General features: G+C 30.2%; 2 protein-coding genes across 4 annotated transcripts; one reads left to right on the top strand and one right to left on the bottom strand.

The window, feature by feature from the left end:
- Positions 1–477: 477 nt before the first annotated feature.
- LOC105647463 (Mitochondrial substrate carrier family protein) lies at positions 478–5,124 on the bottom strand. Of its 2 annotated transcripts, none has more exons than XM_012233683.4 (5): positions 4,271–5,124; positions 3,487–3,790; positions 1,830–2,297; positions 720–829; positions 478–631 (listed from the first exon to the last, which is right to left on the bottom strand). In XM_012233683.4, the coding sequence occupies exons 1-4, from the start codon at positions 4,732–4,734 to the stop codon at positions 755–757; spliced, it is 1,311 nt and encodes a 436-aa protein (XP_012089073.1). In that variant the 5' UTR covers positions 4,735–5,124; the 3' UTR covers positions 478–631; positions 720–754. The 2 variants fall into 2 exon arrangements, with proteins under 2 accessions (XP_012089073.1, XP_012089154.1); XM_012233764.4 differs by having other exon boundaries at positions 478–829; positions 4,271–4,751; positions 4,867–5,124.
- A 6,357-nt stretch (positions 5,125–11,481) lies between these two features.
- Positions 11,482–15,750, top strand: LOC105647669 (ADP-ribosylation factor-like protein 2). Of its 2 annotated transcripts, none has more exons than XM_012233882.4 (6): positions 11,482–11,718; positions 13,460–13,626; positions 13,729–13,839; positions 14,174–14,336; positions 14,526–14,606; positions 15,408–15,750. In XM_012233882.4, the coding sequence occupies exons 2-6, from the start codon at positions 13,562–13,564 to the stop codon at positions 15,543–15,545; spliced, it is 558 nt and encodes a 185-aa protein (XP_012089272.2). In that variant the 5' UTR covers positions 11,482–11,718; positions 13,460–13,561; the 3' UTR covers positions 15,546–15,750. The 2 variants fall into 2 exon arrangements, with proteins under 2 accessions (XP_012089272.2, XP_012089356.2); XM_012233966.4 differs by having other exon boundaries at positions 13,448–13,626.
- The last annotated feature ends 7,886 nt before the right edge of the window (positions 15,751–23,636 follow it).

Raw genomic sequence — 23,636 nt, 5'->3', positions numbered from 1 at the left:
CCAAAATCCATTTTCTCTCTCCGAAAATATCTCCCTTTCTACTCAAATCTCGCTCGCCTCCTCCGTACGTCTCTAAGAAATTGAAGGCTCATGGCGTTTAGCTTAGCTGTGGTCACAACTGAGTAGTCTTATCTTTGTTTCAAGTAATAACATCGTTACAGCAGCCCCTCAAGATAATATTAATAGCATTTATAAGAAAGGATAAAAAATAGAGAAACATCTACTAACTACCGGTTGGTTCAATGGGATGAGTATCCAGTGAAATGAGGCGCTGGATCCCCTAACAACGTCAAAGTGATACCTATTACCCAACCTCACTAGTCCAAGTCCAACTCTTTGTTATTATAGCACCACTTGGAATCTTTCTAATTCTGCAATCTCCTAAACAATATCATATTAAAGATTAAACAGATGAGAGATGAAAAAAAGTAAAATACATCTATGCGTTAGTCAAAAAACCATTTCCAATGTGCAATGTGATCCAAACGCGCCTGCATTTTTAATTAAGATAAATTCAGCTTACAAAGTAAAGCAAACAGGCACTCAATATTCAGATTTTCTCCATTTTTCCTCGTAAAAATGCCAGGGAAAACTAAAGGCATAAGGAGGTCTCATTTTCCTTCAGTTCTGTCTGCAGGTAATTTAGACTTGTTAAAGGAGTTGAACAAATAGCCAATAGAATCATGATAAATGGCACCATAGAGAAAATCTGGAATTACCCGACTGAGCTTTTATATGAAAAAAATAACTATATCTATGTCGACTCAACTTTGAGGACTATCTTCACGAACTCGTATACTAAGTAACTTATGGCAGCTGATGGTAAAACCTGTGAAAAGTTATTTTACACAGGTTTCAACAAGTTAGTAAAATGAACGCGTTACATCCCAAAAGCTCCATAAAAAGTTTCAGATGTAAGAGAAATAAGAAAGGGCAACAATCCACAGATTTATATAGCCGTCACTCGTCATTAACAAACACTAACAAAGTTTAATTTAATAGCAGATAAAATAGCCCAGCACATGCATACTTGTGTAATCTTTCATCTTGTTGTGTTGCTGTTTAGAGTTCATATAATACCAAAATCAACATATTTGAAACATTGTGCTTTTCTCAATACTCAAGAGTAGCTCCGACAACAATGCCAAACAAACTATCAACAATGGATGCAAAAATACACGTATTGATTTTACATACAGTCAATTCCCATGAATCAAAATTGCCCACAGGTCAAATATGAAATACTTTTTCCAATTTCCTAGAACTGTTTTCTCACAGACGTTTTTGCAATTTAAAAGCATTAAGAATCAGCAACATATACTTGACGCTTAATCTAAGTTGAAAATGTTTAAGAACATATCCTCTTGTCCATATGAGTCAATCATATAACTTCTTGAATATTACATTTTACTTTATGATACCTGTCTGCCTTCATCTAATGAAGGAAGAGGTGCCAAGTCCTTGTTTGCAATCCCAAAACATATCCAGTTTCCCTATTTCATTTTTATAGTGGAGTTGCCAAATCCTGTTGCAGTTCCCATCCTAATAAAGCCTACTCTAATGTTGTACTCCCCCCTTCTCAGATTGAACCAACTACACTCAACAGTTTTCCTATTTTTCGTTTTGATTATATTGCAATTGCTTTGATTTGATCCTAGAACACCACCATGGCACAATGGCTCTGCCAACTTAATAATGAAATGTTTTTAATCATAGATTTCAACAGTGAAATACTTAAATTATGGGCATCTAATGACTCTGAATAGAGTTCAAAACCTCTATAAAATAAAGGAAGAGTTTTCCCAAAATAATATGCCGTGTGACTATACCTGCAATAAGCTGGGTATTAATCCTGCATAAAGAGCAGGAACGCCTCCTTGTTGAACTATCTTGGCACAAGTTGCCAATGCATTCATCTTTGTCGCTTCGACTTGCATCTGAAGGTGCCTCCTCACAACTTCAAATGGATATGTAGCAGCTTCAGAACAACAACCAGCAATAGCCCCATAAAGCAATGTTCTGACGGGTCCCAACTCCAGCTGCTCCAACACATTTAATTCTTGGCCTTCTTGTTTTAAACTCTGAAGTCTCTTCTTCCCTTCTGGTGTATGGAGATAAGCGGACTTTAATATATCATAAACACCATAGAAAACTGCGCCTGAAGGTGCCATGCTCACTAGTGAGGGTACTAAACCCTTGTAAAGAGAAAAAAATCCTTCTGTCTGGATCATGTGGCGGAATGCTCCAATTACACCACCCAATGCTTCCCCACCAGGTGCTACCATCTTTGTCCGTATCTGCAATAGTTTAGAGCATTAATATGAAACCGATTTGCACAAGAAAGTCTGTATGAAACATTAAAAGGCTGAAGCAATTAAGAATAAAAAGTAGTTGGCTGAAAGAAAAGTTATTTCTGCTGCTGTCATTATATTGGGTTTCATCAATTTTGGCCAACAAAAAGAAAGTGTCTATCAGCATAGATAAGCAATGGGTTGAATCTCCACGGTTAGCAACCAGAGGTCCAAGGTTCAACTTGTCCACAACTGATGCATGTGGTTTCTAGGTGATTAGAATGCATATCATATCAAACTAGTAAAAAATGAATAGAATATTAAGAAAGAAATAAAGAAAGAAAGAGGGGAAGACTTTCTACATAATCCATTAAATATTACAAACAATATACAGATAATTTTTTACCTAATCGTTAAAATTGTTTAGGAAGCATTACAATGTCATTCGAAAACAAATTATATAATTATGAACATGAAGCACTTGAAATAAGGAATGAAGCAATAGAACAGACTTCATTTCATTTAATATTAGCTGGTTTTGTTAATAAATGATAATACGCAACAATTGAAGTGTGAGCTGACGGCCCTCCCAAAAACAATAAACAAACATTGACTTCCATGAAAGTATAGGACTTGTAAAGATGTTATCATGAAAAAAAAAGAATAGAGAAAAAGAAAAAAGATTTTCTATCTTTTAATATCTGAGAACATATAAAATTGAAAAGGTTCCAAATCCAAGTAGAAACAATGGTGTCAGAATTCACAGTTTCACCAGCTAAATACTGTAGGTAAAATCTCATTTTCACAATTTCTGGACAAAGGATCCGCAATCAGCGTAAACAGCAGAATTCTAGTCTAAGATACCAAGTGAACCATTTCAAGAAAAGTAGCACCAATGCTGCTTGAGAAGAGAACATTTGGCATAATTAACATGTCCAGTACCATTTACTTTAGTAAGGCTGGATCCTTCAAGCAACGGATCATATGCATTTCTAATTGCATCAAATATACAGCACAAATCAGTTTGAAGTCCTGGCATGACTTGTATAATCCTCGAGAAAAATTGTGAAAATTAGAGCACATAAATACTCCACACAGCAAAATTTCACCCTCTAATAAAAATTTAGAATAATAGGAAGATTCAAATGGCAAAGAATTATGTGCCATGACCAAAATATTTGAAGTTAATACATACAGTGTCCATTGGCAAGCAAAGCAAGGATGCAGTAATTCCAGCAGCAGCTCCAGCAATGAATCTCTCAAAATTTGTGGTTTCCTCGTTCCCAGACCATTTCAGTAGTTGATTCCTGTATGTATCATAAGCATAGAAATTGATAGATTTAAATGGAGCAGTGCGGAGAATATTGACAAAGTTCCCCTTCCAAAAACCTTTCAGTCCTTCAGCTGCCTTAATTTTCTTGATGAGTTCTAAAAGGTTCTTCTGTTCGCCACGAACTACATACTCAAGCTTCATTCTCTCTAGAGGCGCTATAAAAGTTCTGCTTCAACAGAAACGAAATTGTAGTTCACTGACATTGGACATGGAACAGGACATTGATACATACATGTGCAGGCACAGCTTTTCATACAAAAATAACGCATGACATGCTTCATGGACAACAACCAAATGAGCTACTAAGTTAATATTTGTACGTATCAACCAACAAGATAAAAAAAAAAAAAAAACACTTAAAAGTTAAAACCAACTCAAATCATGAGATAAATTTATCGAAGCTCTTGCTTTTACAATTGTATGCTTGATAAAAACATTATTATGGACCTCAACATTAGCTCACCAACAAGAAAAGGTCCTTAATTTTCAATTATTTTGTTCTAATTAATCATAATTTTAACAGAGTTAATTAACATAAAACATCATATATACCATGCATTTTTCATAAGCAGCCAAAGTAAAGTCGAAGGAAATTGAAATAGTAACAAACAAATGTAACAAAAGCTAGTAAACAAGAAGCAAACACCTTGAAACCATAGCAGCAACAGCACCAGCCCAGAGATGCTTGGTCGTATTCAAAGCAGCTGATCCTGATCTCGATCGCAGCACATTAACCTTCTTCTCCTCCGTGAAAACCACTGCATTTTCTTCCTCCAAATTCTTTTCCTCTCCATTTTGCCCCAAACTCTCTCGCGATTCCCCAACATATCCTTCTTCTTCTTCGCTTCCCTTTATTGACAAACTCACCGATAAAAACAATCCTGCTTTGCGACCCTTCTTTCCTCGCCGCCGATCAACGAACCTCAACGTTTTCCGAGAAAAACAAGAAGAACGCGGTTCAGTCTTGGACGATATTAACGAAACAAATGAACGACAAACAGTTTCTTGATCGAGGAACAGACCGCCACCATGAAGGAAGTGCTGATTGGACGGTTCAGAATCAAGCTTGAGCTTGATTAGAGTGGAGAAGAAGAGATCGTGTCCGTACATTGCGAGAGTTGGTGAAACTGAAAGAAAGGTAGAAAGCAGAGAAGAAGAGTAACAACATGAGAGTATTATAATAAAGAAATGGAAAATTGATATAGTAGAGAGGCTTGAAGAAGAAGAGAGAATAGTATGGACGTGGTGGTGGTGGTGGTGTAGTTGGAGAAATGAAAGTGACAGCGGGAATTTGGAAGATGCTGTAGGAGATGCAGCGGTCACTTGGCTTGCACCGCCGTTGTCACATTGCTTTCATCGGAGATTTGTTGGTTTCCTGTTTGTTACACTTGTTGCGTGCGATAATGTTAATGCGAAAAGACAAAACAAGGAAGAAATTTGTCAAAAGAACTAAGAAATTGACAATGTTCAAATGAAGTTCATTTTCTTAATCTTTTTGAGTATTGACAGATCATCAGGTAACTATTTGTTTGGTGTTCACACCTTAATGGGTGTGTGAGTGCTTTTTTTTTTTTAATTCCATATTGGAATTTTCATTTGGTAATTATATAATGGACCTGCCATTTGTTAATTTTCTTTTTTTTTAATTCTAATTTCCTATATTTATTTTTTAAAACTCCAAATGTCCATTATGCTTTATAAAATGCAATATTGAATCCATACGACCAAGGTTAGTGTAATGACACATAAAATCCCACTAACAATAAAAGTTATGGAATTTTCAAAACCAAAATAGGTCAGCTTGGTTAGGTTTTTAGGCCAAACCCGAATATTCCTAACCCTAGTTTAGATGCGTCTCTAAATAACAATATTGAATTGATTATAATAATCGAGAGCAAGAGGCTTGTCCTACATATAATTAAATTATTGTTTCGTTGTTACTAAAGAGGGCTATTGCTTCCTCTAAAAGAAGCATTTAAAGTCGATCCCTTCTTTAACTTTAACAACAACCTCCTCCTGCTTCTTAATTTTCTTCTACTCTTCAGTAGTGTCGTCAAAAGGATTTAATTACGGAAGAATACATAAATTTCATTCTTGAATTTTATTATTTTAATTTTGTACCACTTTTAATTTTTATTTTAATTCATGAAATACTTTAATTTATAAAATCAAATTTATTAAATATTTTGATTGTGTTCACTTGTAGAAAACTGGAGTGATTTTTCTAAAAAAATTTAAAAAATGAAAAATAAAATTTTGTGTTCAAATCAGTCAGTTTTCTATTTGGAAAACTAGAAAACAGTTTTTCAAAACTTAAGTAACATTTGAAAAACAGATTTAAGTTGTTTTTCAAAATTTCTTTTATGATAAAAGACATGTTTTTCTATCGTTTTTCATTTTTTAAAAAAATATCATTTTATAATTAAAATTATAATATCTATAAATATTTTTTTCTATGAAAGAGAGAGTTTTTCTGAAAATTTGGAATACAAGGCTCACCATTTATAATATTTTAACCCGAACTCTAATTTAGACATGTCAACACAAGTAGATTGGTTGTGTTTGTATTGGATTTTTTTTTTATTAGCACAAATTTCTTTTATTATTAAAATTCAGGAAATTTTTAATATAGCTACGTATCTAAACCCGAATCATTAGGCCTCTCTAAAAATTTATTGAATTGACCATTAACTATTTTATTAATCATGTTAAATTTCTGAACTTACGTGCGACAATAAAATTAAATAAACTACGATATGAATAATGAATCATGTATCTAAATATAAACACAGTAACCCTATATATAAATTATATATATATAAAATTATATGAATTGTATATTTAAACTAACAATATACCCGTGTTATGCACGGTTAAAAAAACAAAAAAAAAAGTTAATTTGAGAGAATATATATATATATATATATATATATATATATATATATATATATATATATATATATATATATATATATATATATATATATATAATTTATAGATTCTTAGATGAAACTTCTTTTATTATGATTTTAAGAAATATTATAAAGATATATCAATAGTAAAAAAAAAACATAGCTTAATTTTTTATTATTAAATTACAAATTAGTAGATAGATTTGTGTTAGAAATATGAATTAAAAATATTAAAATTTATAGAGATAAATAAAAAAAAGTAAAAAAAAAGGTGGTAAATTTTATTATTTTAATTCTTTTTTAATGTAAAAAATAATTAACTCGTTATTTCATTTAAATCCATGAATAAATAATTTATTTTAAATAATTAAAAGTTATATAAATCTTCAACTTATCATGTTTTTAGTATTATAATTAATTAATTATATTTAACATAGTTTAATTTAATAAAAAAATTTTTGATTTTTTAATATAAAATAATAATTGCCCATATCATGAAAATTTATAAATTATGTAATTTATTTATATCATTAAAAGTTATATAAATTGTTACTTAACACACAATTATTCTCTAACGTTATATTAATCAACTACATTTAAGATGATTTAATTCAATTATAAATTAATTTATTTTCAAATAAATATAAAATAAACAATTAAGTCATACACGTATCATTAATTTGGAATCTTATGTGGCGACACCAAGGAAAATTCTGCCTCATTTATATATATATATATATATATATATTGATTTGATAATTTACGGCTGCAAAAACATATTAAAAAATATTTAGAAAAAGAGACAAAAAAAAAAGTTTGAGTAAGAACTACTAACCATATTAGTGGAAAATAGTTGAAATATAGAAAAATCTAAATTTTTAAGAAAAAAATGAATAATATATTTAAAAGCAAGATTCAAGACACTTTTGCCAAAAATATAAAAGATACAATGATACAACTTATATATAGTATTTCTAAGAAAGCTAAAGTATTTTTGAGATTAAATAATTTAAAATAAAAAAATGCATTACTACACCATTGAAATAACCCAAATTTTTATTTTCAAAGATTTTTCATTTAAATTTAATAAATTGACAGCGTGGAAAATGTATCTAATTATTTAAATGCAAATTAATAATTCGTACAGTGATAAACCGAATTGAAAACCAATTGAAAAGTCAAAAAAAAAATCAAGTAAAAATCGAGATTTGGGCTGAATCGAACCGAACCAGCCCAAACCCACCCAAATCACATCTAGAACCCTCTTCTCCCCCTATTTCCAGCGCATACTTCACCCTCCCCTACACCATTCTGTGCCTCCACCTGTACGCAGCACCACCACAGCCTTCTCCTCCACTTTCTTCTTCTTCTTCTTCTTTTCTTTCTTTTATTTTCTTTCTTTCTTTCTTCCTTTCTTCACTGCGCCTGCATTTCTGGTGAGACAGAGCAGCAGAGCCGCGCCACCCACGCCATCGCGCGCCACCGGTGCTCCTCGCCGCAACTGGCCGCCGCTGCAGCTCCGCCAGCAGTCCCGCCTTACCCTCGGCCAGATCGTGCAGCGCCAGCTCCTCCTCTAGCTCATCGCGCCACCTGCTCGCAGTTCCAGTGAGCGCAGCAACTTGGTTTGGTCGACTCAACGCCATTGCTCTCACTTGCTCTGAGTTCCGGCACGCGTAGCTCCCTTTTTCCAGTCGAACAATTCCGGCAGCAAGATTTTGGGTATATAAATTTAATTTTTAGACTATTTTCAGAATGTTTTTCTTAGTTTTGTGATTAGCTAATTTATTTTGCGTTGATTTAATTCTAGTATAATTCCATTCGTGTTGATTTAATTAAGGAACCTTGATAATGATATATTAATAGGATTAAAGTGTAGATTAAGGTAGTTTAGATATAATGTTATTGTATATTATAATTTTGGTTGTGTGGGGATGATGAGATTGAAGGAGGATGGGAAAAATTTTATTTGATTAATTGTCCGACGGACGGGCCGTATGTATTGAGTTGAATATTTGTTAAATTGTTGATATTTTAACAGGTGGATAGTCCAATTTTTAGGGGAGATGCTGCCGAAATTTTGGTAGAAAATAAAATTAAGTATAGAAATTAAATTACTTATAGAAATTAAATTGTTTATAGAAATTAAAAATATAGAATAAGAGTATTAGAGTGATAAATAAATAAAGAAACCCAATATATATCTATAAATATATATAGTTTAAATTAATAAGTGAATTAAATGACTGGTAACCAAAATTAGTAAACGAATATGAAATAGAATCTTCAAATTTAAAATTCTTACTTAAAATTTTATTGTTTATTTTAGAGGTTTATAAAATTCCGAAATGCGAGGACAAAGGCTGGAAGCACGTGGCTAGAAAGGCAGTCCCTTTAGAAGACAATAAAGATTTGTGAGTAATGTTAGATAATTCGCCTCATCCGCCTGCATTCATGCATTCACGGTTAAATGTTATCATGCATTATCGCCATATTGTGATGCACTATTTGTTGATATTAAATATTGCTTGATTACTTGTGCTGTGATATTGTTGTGCCTTGTTTGTGCGGAATTGGGATGAAGTGGGTCACCATGGGTTTGTGAGAATGGTATATGTGATATGGATCCTGATACTGATTACTGTTAGCCGGGTAAATGGGAGATCGGCGCCCCCGTGTGCACCTACTGTTACCGTTACTGTTAACCACATGTTGGCTTCTTTATTTGGGCGCACCGGATAATCTAGGTTTGATCGCAGCCCGCAGGGTGGCCTCCTGTTGTGAGCGCCTGATGATCTAGATTTAAAGGAGACGACCGGGTTGCCTCCTGCTGGTATAAAAAAAAAAAAAAAAAAAAAGAGAGAGAATGGAAAAACAATGAGAGGGCTGGTCAAGTGAGGATTAGACCGGTCGGCCAGAATAGGGGATCGGCTCCCTGGTGCACACGTGAGAGGATGGGCTATGTGGGAGGACGGCTCATCGGGGGTTTCGGTGATTCCACTGACTAATTTCCACGTGATGTGATTATATGAAGGTGATAATACTTGTGATTGCTGTTGTATTGCCATTTGTGTGACAAACTGCATGATCATATAATTAAACGGTAACCAGATAAAAATATTTTCGCATCTGTGTGATTGTGTGGGGTGAGAGGGTCATCTGACCCTACTCATTGAGTTTGGCGCTCATCCCTGCCTACCTATTTTTTTTTAGGGTAATAGAAGAAAGAAAAATCCTATGGAGTTGAGACAATAATTATAGAAGATTGTTAATGATAGAAATGACGATGTAAATGTAAAGGTAGAGTTCCGCAATTGTATTCCAGTTGGGTTGTAAATGAATAATAAAAGTCCATATTAAACATATAAACTGTATTAGTGATACATAACTGAAATAAATTATTGGGCTTGCATCCACAGTTATGAATAGGAAATGACGTTTGTATAATATAGGCTTACTATGGGCTTTGGCGGCCTTAAGCCCATCCAGGTCCTAGTGCCGGTCCGGCCCATGGAAACGGGTCGTGACAACCATGAAAAAAAAAATGGAAACATTTAGATATGAAACTTTAAAAGTACATTAAAGATAGGAAACGGTTGTGAGAATAAACATTTGTTACTTTATAAATTTAAGAGTAAACATTTGTTACAAAATATAATATATTAGTACATTTGGCTTTAAATATAATATATTAATGCAAAATATAATTATTTAAAGCCATTAATACATTAAATAATCAAATTAAATCAAACCAAAAATATTAAGTCAAAAGAAATCTAAACCAAGCCAATATATTAATACGTTAAATAATCAAATGAAATAAAAAATACTAACTCAAAATAAAGTCAATTCAAACCAATATATTAATACATTTGAATAATTAAACCAAACCAAACCAATACGTTAATGTATTAAATAATTAAATCAAATCATGTTTAAATTTAAGGAATATACACATATTAAATTAAAACATCATGTAGATATGCCACATGTCAACTTTATAGAGAAAAAATGATTGCTTTATATATATATATATATATATATATATATTGTGTTGTTGAAGATATGATCTATTTAAATCACATCATAAATGGATAAACAAATTTAAAACATGAACACGATCCATTTTAATCCATTAATTTATCAAATTCCGTATCATTTTCATTTTCTAAATCAAAGTTTGCAGAGTTAATATTTATTTAAAATCTATTTATTAGATTAGTTTGTATTCCATTCACATAAAAGTAATTTTATTTATTTTCATTTAAAAAGTAATTATACAGAAATACATTTTTTTTTTTCTCAGGAAAATAAAGAAAAGGATTTAATAAGCATCATCGTCCTATTACGAGGAAGTTTCAATGCCCAACATAAGTCACGTCACGCCATGCCACGAAACAAGTATGCTTATGTTTTTTTTTTTTTTTATCACAAGAAGAAATACCTGTAAATCGTAATACAACTTGTTCCTGGAATATTTTATGAAAAAAAAAAGTTATTGCTGAAATATTTTCTTAAAAAACTAATTTATTATTCTAATAAAAAAGGTTTCCATTTTGAATAAAAATAAAAAAAACACTTATGTTTTGTAAAAGTGATTAAAAGTATTTTTTATATTTTTAATATAGAAAAATCAATTTACATTTAAAAATCAACAGTTGCAAGCACTAATGTTTTTTAAATACTCAATTTCATTGAGACGATCTTTTTCATTCATTTATTTAGCACTTTCACTTTAGTTGAATTTATCCCAATTCTTGCTGAAAATAGAGTTTTTAATATTTTTAATTAAGAAAAATATTTAATTTCAGAATCAATCATCCAAAAAATAAAAATATTAATGGTTTTTATCAGTTAAACAATATTATTTTCTTTTATTTTAATTAAGGTAAATTAATTTATTCGGTGAAATTTGAGTACTAATTGATGAAAAATATCATATTTTTCACTAGATTAATATCTCACACAAGCTTAGAGGGAAATTTACTGTACCAAAGCTAAAAAATCAAGCCTGAGAGTGGATGGCCATTGCCCACCATTAATGACCTTAACGTGACTGAAGTTTCCGCTCCCGACGAACTTGCTTGCGAAGAAGAAGAATATCTATCGGTCCCTAATTCGCGAGTTTTGAAAGATGAGATGAGTTTCTACTTGAAACGCCAATTAATGGTTTTTAGTCATCGAGGTGAGTGTTATTTTATTTTTCTTATCAAACGCCATCAATAGTTTTCAATTTTACCCTGATTTGAGAATTTTAGTTATTTTAACAATATTTTTGTCGATTGACGTGTGATTTCATTGTGAGTTTTTCGTGAGATTAGGTTTTGGCTGTGATATATAGAGAGAGAGAGATTTATTTGTATGTTTTGATTTAATTTGATCGAGAAATGCAGATGCAGGAATATATGCTTGCGTTAAGCATGTATAATGTTAACCTAGTAGTGAAGGGACTGCCAAGAGAAAGAAAGACAAAAATTGCAAATCAGGGTAAAATTGAAAATCTTAAGATAAAATTGCAAGAGCACAAAATGGTTGGTTTTATTATTAGGATTTATTATAAAAGGATTAAGTATCTCTTACTGCTAGTTTGTTGATTTTCTAACACTTTGTTTTGGAATTACAACATGTTTGTTAAAAATAGTTCTGTGCATATGATCAAATGTTTTTATTTGAATTGAATTAGGAGTGTACTTGAGTCAAGTCAAGCAGCTACAAGCGTTCAAAGTTGAAACTCAACTCTAGCTGGATTCAGTTTTAATTTTCAAGCTCAGTCTTGGCTTGAATGGATGCTTGAGTTACTTGAGCTTGACTCTATTTGGCTTGATCACCATAAGGGGAAAAAAAATTGTTCATTAATGTTAAAATAAAGCTTGAGTTAGCTCAAGTTAGTAGATTATTTATTTGAATATTATACATACTATGAAATAGTTTTTAAAATTTTTTGATTTAAATACTCAATTAAGCTTGACTTACTTGCTCCTGACGCGAATCAATCACTTTAATGTGATTCTTCAGCTATTGGTTCTAGCTATTTTCATGTGATTCATTGCAAATTGTTGCTACTACTGTTATTTTTGCACTAAATTGAGTGTGTTGTGTTTTGATATATTTTTTCTCCCACCAAAGTCATTAGATTTTTGCAAGAGAACCCTTGTCACTTGAACTGAAAATAGATATTAAAGATGCCTTACAAATATCCGTTCATGTATCTGTTTGAAAGTGATGGATTATTTTTCTTTATCAAAATAACATAAAGAAGTTCTCTTCATCTGCATAGATTAGTAATTCTTTTGATACTACAATAGCAGGTACATTTTCATTACCCCTTCACGACAGCAAAACCATGCCTCTTTAAGATTAGTTTTGACTTGCACTGTTTCTAAGACAATGTGGTGGAAGGTTTCTGGATTTGCTTTTTATATATCTTCATCTATAACTTCTGTTGTTACTTGGAGATAATATGTCATAAAACGTCACCCAAACAAATGTAGATATGGACATAAACATTTTTCTTCTATGTCCACTGTCCATAAAAACATATTGTTGGCCTGTTCTTTTTCAAATATTTTCTGTTCTGTAATTTTCAAATTAATTAGCCACCTCACAACTGTTTCTTCCCCAGACAAAGCCTTCAGGCGTTACCTCCATGTTGCATATGCACTTTCTAGCACTCTTGTTGTTTGATTATAGGAGATCCTGGTCAGTGGCTGCTGTTTGTTATTGTTAAGAATCAGCACTTTCTGGTGGAAGGAGAATGCCACTCATATGCAATTAAGTGAAACAACATTCTTAACAATCAAATGAACCCATTCTTTCTTACACAAGTGGAGTGTGTAATTTTCACTAGCATATTCTGACATGCAGCTGACTATCAGGGATTATTTTATTATTATTTTTTTTTGAAATAATAACAGTTTTGCTGATAGGTTGCTCTGATTGGTTGTGCTGAGTAATTGTGCAAAGACATTGTTCAGAATCAAGAGAAACCCTCAATTCTTGTTCATTGATTAGCTTGTTTTTGGCTTATAATGGGGCTACTCAGCATCATCCGAAAAATCAAGAGAAAAGAGAAGGAAATGCGTATACTGATGGTGTATGTATCTGTGCAATTCTTTGCAATTTTTTTTTTTTTACCTTTTCCCCTCTTATCAATGTTCATATATAAACATATTTGTTTATATTGCATGGTATGCAGGGGCCTCGATAATTCTGGAAAGACGACAATTGTTTTGAAGCTAAATGGGGAAGATACTAGCGTCATCAGTCCTACTCTTGGTTTTAATATCAAAACACTCACTTACCAAAAGTAAGATTTTGTTTTCAATTTTCATGTGTATGTATTTTTATATTTAGTGCGTAGATTAGTATTTTTGCAAAGTTCATGTTTGTCAAGATCCTATTATGGTCATTTGGTTGTTGAGTAAGTTCGTGCTGACATTATTTGCAGATTAAGTAAATTTTCGATTGAATTAAAAAGTTTCACCTGAATATGACATTGTCCTCTAGTCAAAATGGTGCTCATTTTTACTATGTATTTATTTTTTGTGTTATAGAGTCAACTGAATGTTACCTTAAATTAGAATTTGAATTCCTAGAACTTCTATTGCAAAAGCAAGATTTTCAAACTTGTTATTTGGCAGGTATACTTTAAATATATGGGATGTTGGGGGCCAAAGAACTATAAGATCATATTGGAGAAACTACTTTGAGCAAACTGATGGCTTAGTATGGGTAGTTGACAGCTCGGATCTTAGAAGGTTAGATGATTGCAAAATGGAACTTGATAATCTTTTGAAGGAAGAGGTATGTGCTAGTTATGTTGTTTGGTGTATTAATTGTCTCCTTATATTGTTTCCGTCTCTTGTTTTTATTATTTTAAAGTGTGTTATTGTTTCATTTCTCCTGTAGTTCTTCCTGCTTTCTTTCGTTTCCTTGATTTGCTGTTTCATTTGTGCTTTTGGTAAATTCTCAATTTATATCTTCATTTGGCAGAGGCTGTCTGGAGCATCTTTGCTAATACTAGCAAATAAGCAAGACCTAAAAGGTGCGCTTAAACCAGATGAAATTGCCAAGGCAAGTGTTCTGGCTGATAAATCCTTTTCGTATGGAAATTTTCTTTTGAGGCGACTTGAAAGTAGTTGTCCTTTTTTCTTTCTATCACTATGCTTAGCGTGTCCGCACACATCATTCAGTCTGATGATGTTAAAATGAATTTGGAACGGTTTTAAATAATTGTTATACCTTATTGTTTTGGCCATTTTGTAATGAAATTTTAGCCCATCCTTGCATTATTGTCTTTCTTCTATACAGGCAATTCATCAATTTCCTAGAAATGGTAGACAATGAGAAATGATCATTTTTCATGTTTTGCCCAACAATTAACTTGATATCTTGCATATTTTATTAATTCTATTTTTAACATATATTTTATTGAATTCTAGGTTATTGTTGATTTTTGTGAATATGCAAAATGGCTTTAACAATCCATGTTCAGAATGATTCGATCCAATTTAGATTGATTTTTGCGACACTGTTTCCGAATCTGTTGCTGTTTTTTATTCTGGTATTTGAAACCCTTTTAGCTTCCACCATGATACTCTTGTTTTATCGATTATGCCCATAAGCATGTCTATTTCTGTGATGCTTGATGACTTGTAGGCACATGTAAATTACTAAAATTGGCTCTTTCTATTCTACTCTGAATCCAACTCTCTTTTTTGTTATGATCATAAAGGGAAAGAAATGAATATATGGTCTCTGCTTACTGTTGTTAACTCCAATTTCTTATTGAAACCATACATATGTGCATTCAATTTTACAGCCTTCCAATTCATCTTTTGAAATTCTACAATGGTTTCTATGACAATGATGCAGGTATTAAACCTGGAGAATATGGATAAAACCCGGCACTGGGAAATTGTAGGCTGTAGTGCGTACACAGGGGAGGGGCTGCTTGAGGGGTTTGATTGGTTGATTCAGGACATTGCCTCCCGAATCTATATGCTGGATTAATTCTCTCAATCATTATTTCAGAGAGAAATTTTAATTGGACTTGATGGTAACTGGACTTTTCTCCCTGATTGCCATTCATACTTTATCTATGTCTGTGCTTGTATGAATTCATATAGTCTCCACCATTAGGGAAACGAATTTAGCTTTAGTTTTAGTGCTCATATATAAATGTGAATTACAGTTTTGATAATCATTCTTATTTCAAGTCTGCTTCTATGTGATCTAAACTCAATTAATTATAATCTCTATTATTTTAAATCTAAAATTAGATAAATATTAATAAGATAAATGCCTGCTATATTTCATAAAAAAAAAAAAAAGATAAAATCTTGCTATAATTAATTGATTTAGAAAGAATATAAATTTAAGATTTTTTTTTCCTTGATATGAATAGAATAGATGTAAAGTTCATGAAAAACGATTAGAAACTTTCTTACGTAACAGAATTTTTATTTGGAATTTTGCTTACATATTTTTCTTGCTGGCAGCACGCTTTACACGAATAAATTATCTTTTTAAATAAATTATTATCTTTAAGTCCCTTCAAAAAAATTATTATCTTTAGTCACATCAGATGCCTATAGATTGAATAACGAAAATCTATTTAAAAAAAATGAAGATCTTTTTTTTTTATTTATATACAAAGAAAAAAAGATCAGAGTCCTAACAGCAGAAGCATGCGGGATGACAAATTAAAAGTTTACAGATATACACTTAAGCATTTAAATAAACAAAAAATATATATAATATTTTAATTTCAGCGATTTCTTTTATAAAACTCTAATAATTAGTATTTGCAAAGGAGTAATAATCGAAGAAAGGAGAACGATAATTAGCCAACAACGATTGATTTCAGTAAAATCTTCGAGAATTTTTTTTTTTAAAAATGCTATTAGAAAATAGAAAACTAAAAATATTAATAATCAGGTAAATGTTTTTTAAAATAAAATATTGAAATTGAAAACATTATTTTAATTATTCTTCTGTATTACTATTACTTCACAAACAAATCTATCTTTTCTTCTTTCGGTAAAGATTAAGATGTGTTGATTCTTGAATCTTGACATTCTTTAAAAACAATTAGAAAGGCCAAAAGAAATAAAACAGAAAGAACCCCACCACTGTCACATCCTGCATGGCGGACATTATTGTTATATACAAAATAATTATTAAACATCATTTTCACAATTTTTCTAAATATTTCTTATTTATTGATAATATACTTAAAAAAAATCGTCTCAAGAAGATATATATAATAAATTTACTAAAAGAATTATATTTATAAATAAAAAAACTCATGATCCTGAAATTAAAAACAAAAGTTAGGCCTTCTCAATTTTTAATTTTATCTACTGAATCTTTGAATTTCTTATAAAATAAATAAATAAATAATTCAGAAAAGGAAATTAAGTGTGGGTTTTTTATAATTAAAATGGAAAGTTGGATCTAAATCTTATATACATTTGTTGATTTTCAATGTTCATTAGTTTTAATATAAATAATATTTAATGCCATTCGATATTTATATAACGTTTGAATATATTCATGTAAAATTAATTTTAATTAACATTATATTAAAAAATTTCACATATGTAAGATATTAAATAAATATAATAAAGAAATTTTAATATCTATATTTTTTTTTTTTTGAAAAGAAATATCTATATTATTTAACACTTAAAATTTCGGTTCTTAAGATTTCTTAGAGTTCGCTTGAAATAATAAACTACAAAATTTTAATTTATACATTTATAAAAGAATTAGCAGTTAAGCATTGAAATTCAAATGATGAGCGGTCACTGTCGGTCTATTAACGTCAAGTCCCGATTCTGGGAAAAAGGACAGAAACGGTCACGGGCATGAGTTAGGAACAGGAAACCCCCCGTGACTCTATCTTTCTCTCTCTTTCCATTCCTGACTTTATTGCCGGATAGAGCGCTTTTTATTTTATTTTATTTATTTATTTATTAGGTTCACATGCAGAGCAGAGATGACAAGCTGACACATGTCTGCACGTGTCATCATCTTTCGCTCAAACATTCATCCACACGAACCTCTTGCTTTCCCATTTTGTCCTTAACTTTTCTCAAAATCGCCTTTGTTAGCTGTGTTTTTAGGCTGTTTAGTAGGGAAAATTGCATTCTTATTTTTTTATTTTTAGATAACTAATTTTATTATTAAGTGATATTATGCTTTAATAGTTTTTTTTTTTAAAATTTATTAAGAGATTCGATGAACACAGATAATATAACCGTCTACTTTGACGATTGACTGAGTGAGGGAGTGGCAAGGGTGGCTCATACTTCTTATACTGCTTATGACAATGGTTTTTTAAATAGTTTTTATAAAAATATTAAATATTATTTTTTATAATGTTCGATAACATAATATTTCAACTAATTTTAGAGATTAAAGTGTCGTTTTAGAAAAAGTTTCAATTCACGTTTAGCTTTTACTGTTTTATAAAAAGCTATTCAAACAACACTAATAGTTAAAAATTTTAAAAATTTATCTCATGTAATAATGAGAATTTTTAATTTTACCTCTTAAAATAGTAATTTTTTTTTTAATCTTGAAAATCTTTTTAGCCACTAGAATTTGATTTCTCGCTCCATTACCGATGAATGAAATAATAATTATAGTCATTCCCTTAATTCACTAAATTGATAAAAATTATTGTAATCTTGTCCACTTGCATAATTTTTTAAAAACCATTGATTTTAACATTATACTTTAGTATTTTTGTTGGCAATATTCTATTTTTAATAAAAATTTATGAAAAAAAATTATTTTTTTAAATCAATAATTGTAAAATTTTACAATAATAATATTTTCGATTTCCGTGCTCTTCTAACATGGATGCTTTTAGATTTCAATTATCTGATTTTAAAGTTAATTTATAATATAATTTCAGTTTTAAGTCTCCAATCTTATTGATAAATTTACTTAGTTTATTTTTGCTTATCCAACTAATATTGATAAACCTTAAATATAATTTTATTTTCATAAGACCTAAATGAAATAAAAAAAAAAAAAAAAAGGTCCTTTAATATGCCAATAACAGGGTACGAGTACAGGTTGGTCCAACGAATGCAGCCTGACCACAGACCACCAAACAATTTTATTTTGTGAAAGGGTTAGGTATACCTGTTTTCGCTGTTGGTGCAGGGAGGGACATAAACATTATTAGAAAACAAAATTAAAATATGCTTTTCCCTTCCACAAATGATGCTTCATCAACCTAACCTAACCACACAAATTAAGCTTCTCTGGGGTTCCGGTCCAGGGGCACAGGCACGCGGACACTGAGATAAGGGAATCCTTTTAAATTTCGGGGACCAGGGACGATGGCCTACAATCCAGTCAAACGGTTAAACAGAATCGAATTAACAGCTTCAAACCTATTTGATAAATTTAGCTATTTTAATAGCTATTAGCTATTTTAATAATATTTTGCGTTAAATATTCAAATAACTTTTAATGAAATGTTTAAGATTTGTTCAGTAAAATTAGCGTTTTAGTAGTTGTTAACAGTGTTAATTGCATTTAGCTCCTAGTTGTTTGAGTAGTTTTTCATTAAACACTAAAAATTAAACGTTATAATACAAAACGTCACATTAATCTCCAAAAGCTAATTCAAATCTTATGTTACCGAACGCTATAAAAGTAGCGTACCGTTTAGCGTTTTAAAACTACTTAAAAAGCCGTTGCCGAACACAGCTTAAAAGTTAAACATATTATGTTACCGAACATTATAAAAAATAATTTTTAACATTTTAAGTTAAAAAGTTATTGTCGAATACAACCTTCAAGTTCGAGTTTTAAACTATTAGATTTGGTCTTTTTTTTAAAAAAAAAAAAATTAGTTGAATTTTATTCTTAAAAATCTTAAATAATAAGCAAAAACTGAAAAATTAATCAAATTGATTCCATTTAATTTTATTTTATATAAATTTCAATTTCATTTCAATTTTCTAAAACGTTTCGATTTTATTACATTTAAAAATAGTTCGTTCTGATTGAATTGAACATGCACCTTATGTCTTCACACCACCATATAGGGGTGTGCGCCCTCAGTTCTAACTAAAATCCCAATCAAGCAAATCCAATTCAGTGGGATTTGATTATATGTTTTAAAAATGAGATCACCGATGGACTTAATAAGAAAATTAATTTAATTTTCGATTTTTGATTCGATTATTATATATAAATGACTGAATTTACTTTTATGTCTAAAACAATTGATTTAATTTGGAATAATCAAACCCAAATTAAGTTAAATGAGTTCAATTTTATTTTATTAGATTTTTATACTATTTGGTTTCAAATTCAATTATCATAAAAATATATTTAATTAGATTGAAACTGAGCTTATTCAGTTTGATTCAATTCGGTTAATGAATGCCCACTGTACCATGACAATTGAGGTTCATATAATACACATTCTCCTTTAATTGTGCCCCACATAAAGATTTTGGCTTAGATATACCACCTTCCATAGAAAAAAAAATATGATAAATGTTTTTCCATGCCCCATGATAGATATTGGTTTGTCCATTAAAGCATTGATCAGACAATGCGAATCTATTAGGACATTATACTATTTTAAATTTATTCTATTCTTTAAGTTCATCAGGAAAGAACATAAAATTGCTAATTTTATAGTAATCATGTTTAATGAGTTAGGCGTGTGCTTGTGTTAATGTAATACTACTAAAATATAATTAATTTGCAAACATTACCATACTTTGACTAATCTAATTAAAGGCACACTCCACTTGTTGCATGAACACAATTTGACTAATCTAATTAAAGTGCTTTTCAACGAAAATCAACCTTACTTAATACTAAAAACAACCAACTTTTATACTTTGTAACAAAGGTAAGCTCTTTATAAGTCCAAATATTAATACGTTACTAATGCTAATTGAATTTGATTAATTTGCTCATAAGGTCCATATTCAAATTACTATTTAATTATTTAGTTATATATATATATATTGACAATAATTGTTTAGTTATATTTAAATATATTTATTAGGATTTTTTATTTTTCTAATTATATAATTTATGGATTTTTTTTATATTTTTTCAGCATTACTACGATTAATATCCCCATCCTTTAGATATGCGACTCATTTTTTAGTTCATGGCTATTTTTTCTTTTAGCATTGGAAAGGGAAAATTCGAACCTAAATATATCATTAGGTCATATATGTACTTACCACCAGACTATGCCTTGGTATACAAGTTCATGGTCACTGAATCTCTCTCCTTGTAGGGATGTGCACTAAACTTAAGTATATTATATCACTTGAGTCACTCTCATGGATTTATTTATTTTTCTATTAATTGCTAGTGAAATGTTATTATTGTCTCTAACAAATGCATGTTTCTACTCGTTCCAAAATACAGATTGTTTTACGGTGATTGCTTTGTCTCGAATATGGAACGCTTTAAGTATTTTAAGGAGTAAAAAATAATTTTTTTTTTATTTTACCCTTATTTATAATATATATAATAAATATTTTCACAAGTTACTTTTGATTTTGAAATAAATTATAATTTGGTCAAGTTATTTTTAGTTCTTTTATAATTTTATGAAAATTAATTATTTTCTTAATTTCCATGGAAAAACTTGAAATGATTTATATTTTAAGATCGTGGGAGTTCGTAGTTTATTAATTATATTCAACATTAATCAGAACAATTTAGTTATATACTTGATGAATTTTATTTCTATCGCAGTATTTAATTTTTGAGGGATTATATTTAGATTTTGAAAATAAAAATTTCAACTATTATATATAAGTATAACCCTAATTAACCTTTGAAAAACTAAATGGTAATTCACTCAATAGACTAACCTTTCTGAGTTAGCAATGAAATTCTGTAATGGATGCTGTTAAATGGTACAATTTGTGCCTTGCATAATCTCATCAAGCTTTTAACATGTTTAATGGCCTTTTTAGTGGAGAAAAGACTTCCTGACCCAACTCCATTTCCGCCGATTTTCGTTTGATTAACGGTCAACCAGCGACAGTCAGGCCTTCAACATGTCATTTTCGGTCCCTCTTTCATGCTATCGAGCTGATCTTTCCCTTCCTTGTCTTGATTTTCTTTCACGCACAAGACAGATAAAGAGACCCAGCTCCAGCGACGTCACCATCTCCGATGAGCCTTAGCCAAAAGGTTAGCAATAAACCACCTTTTCCTTCATTTTGAACATCTTCCCCATAGTAATTGTCGTATTTGGTTGGGTTTTATCAAAAAAACTATTGAACCCATTTGGATATGTCACTTTGTGATATCTTCTCTCTTTTTTCTCTGATTATTATAGAAAGTGCAAAATATGGAAGAAAGTGGAAATCTTAAAGAGGGATGGGTCTGATGGGAAAAATGCCACAATCAAGAAATCACCAACTCCGCCGTTTTGAACAGTGATTTCGGTGACAATATTGTGGCTTGACTTTGGATGACAGAGTAAACGACAATACAGTGGCTTGGCTTTGAAATCCAAAATTTTTCTCTACCTTACCGATTTAACGCAACATTTACACCGCGCATTTTAGACATTTTAACATGCAATAATGATAATTGAGCCAGACTCAAATTAGACTAAATATGTTTTCTGATTTTTTTCCAAACTAAGTAGTTTTACAAGGAGGGAAATTGTTAATTAGGTCACTATCAAGGAGAGGAATGTACAAACAGAAAAGGATACTGAGTTACATATATCTCTACCTATGCCATTGTTCTAATTATCGCATTCCATTAATGCACGCAGTACATGCACGGTTGGTGTTTGTCAATACCATGGGACATTATTAATTACTTGACCCCTCTTATTTAAATGCCTTTGTTTTTCACTAACATAATTTACTTTACCGCAACAATATTTATCTTTTACCACTCATCATTGAGGCCCCATTTCACACTTATATACATATATATATATATATATAACATTTGTTTAATTCAAAACATTAAATATATTTAATGAGTATCTTTAAAAACGTCACGGCATTGTGAACTTTAATTTTGATTTATTAAACACTTTAATTTATAAAATTATATATATTAAATATTTTAATTTTTAAAATCATTATATTGAATGTTTGAATTTATACAAATTGATTATACAATTATTAGATATTTGAAAATATGAAAATTATTATTTTAAACATTATAGTAACTATATATTAAATTAATATTTTATAAAAGCCGAAAAACATTAAAAGCTATTGTTGTTAGTGTGAACATGTGTGATATATTACTAAAATTTATAACTTTAAAAGCATAATAATCCGATAAAATTTAAAATTGTGAATTTTTCAAAAAATATATAAGTGAATTTATATGTTTGGCCATATATATATATATGTATAATGGTCCTGGTTTGAAATAGTTGAAATATTATCAATATTGATTGGTCTCTGAAATTTAGCTCCATCGAACTATTTAGTCATTCGATCTAAAAAGTATTATTTTAATTTATTTTTTTTAGGATAAAGTGTAATCATTTGTTAATTGAAATCAAAATGAAGAAAATCTAAAACAATAGACCGGAACATGACTCCATTTCATCAAACCAAACAAAATAGCAGCAGGCCTAGCAAGAGAATGAGCCGATTGATTTTGGAAATTACCTTGTAATATTCGACTGTTTAGTTATTTACATTTAACGTAGTCTTATTTATTTCAAATTACTACTGCTTAATTCCTTAGTTAGGGGTAAAAATGACACTTTTTGAATAAAGGATAAAACAACTCAATGGAGCGAAAACTTAAAAAATAATTGGTATATTTATCAACATACCAATAATTAAACAACTTATTAGAAACAACAAACAGCCAATCAGAAATGTCATAAATCCTGGGCTTTTAAGAGAGATAGAGTTGTAATTGTAACTAAATTTAAGGATTACATGGTAAATAACATATAATTAATTAAATTATTTAAAAAAATTGAAAAACACAAGAAGGGCAGTTTAGTCACGAAAAGAAAAAGAAAAAACGATTGTCGTTATTGGTAATGTCGTGATCAGGAGCTTTTCTGACAAATCGCCACATAAGCGCTCCTCTCCGTCT

The sequence above is a fragment of the Jatropha curcas genome, chromosome 3, assembly GCF_041381405.1.
Source record: "Jatropha curcas cultivar XTBG-Jc1 chromosome 3, XTBG_Jcur_1.0, whole genome shotgun sequence".
Lineage (NCBI taxonomy): Eukaryota > Viridiplantae > Streptophyta > Magnoliopsida > Malpighiales > Euphorbiaceae > Jatropha > Jatropha curcas.
The sequence above is the reverse complement of the archived record's forward strand: the minus strand, read 5'-3'. Positions and strand labels throughout refer to the sequence as shown.

Coding starts and splice junctions, on each gene's coding strand:
- LOC105647669 (XM_012233882.4), top strand. CDS start 13,562: ATGGGGCTACTCAGCATCATCCGAAAAATCAAGAGAAAAGAGAAGGAA. Junction 13,627..13,728: donor GAAATGCGTATACTGATGGT/GTATGTATCTGT, acceptor CATGGTATGCAG/GGGCCTCGATAATTCTGGAA. Junction 14,337..14,525: donor ATAATCTTTTGAAGGAAGAG/GTATGTGCTAGT, acceptor TTCATTTGGCAG/AGGCTGTCTGGAGCATCTTT.
- LOC105647463 (XM_012233683.4), bottom strand. CDS start 4,734: ATGTACGGACACGATCTCTTCTTCTCCACTCTAATCAAGCTCAAGCTT. Junction 3,791..4,270: donor GTTGCTGCTATGGTTTCAAG/GTGTTTGCTTCT, acceptor CTGTTGAAGCAG/AACTTTTATAGCGCCTCTAG. Junction 2,298..3,486: donor TTTGCTTGCCAATGGACACT/GTATGTATTAAC, acceptor AAACTATTGCAG/ATACGGACAAAGATGGTAGC.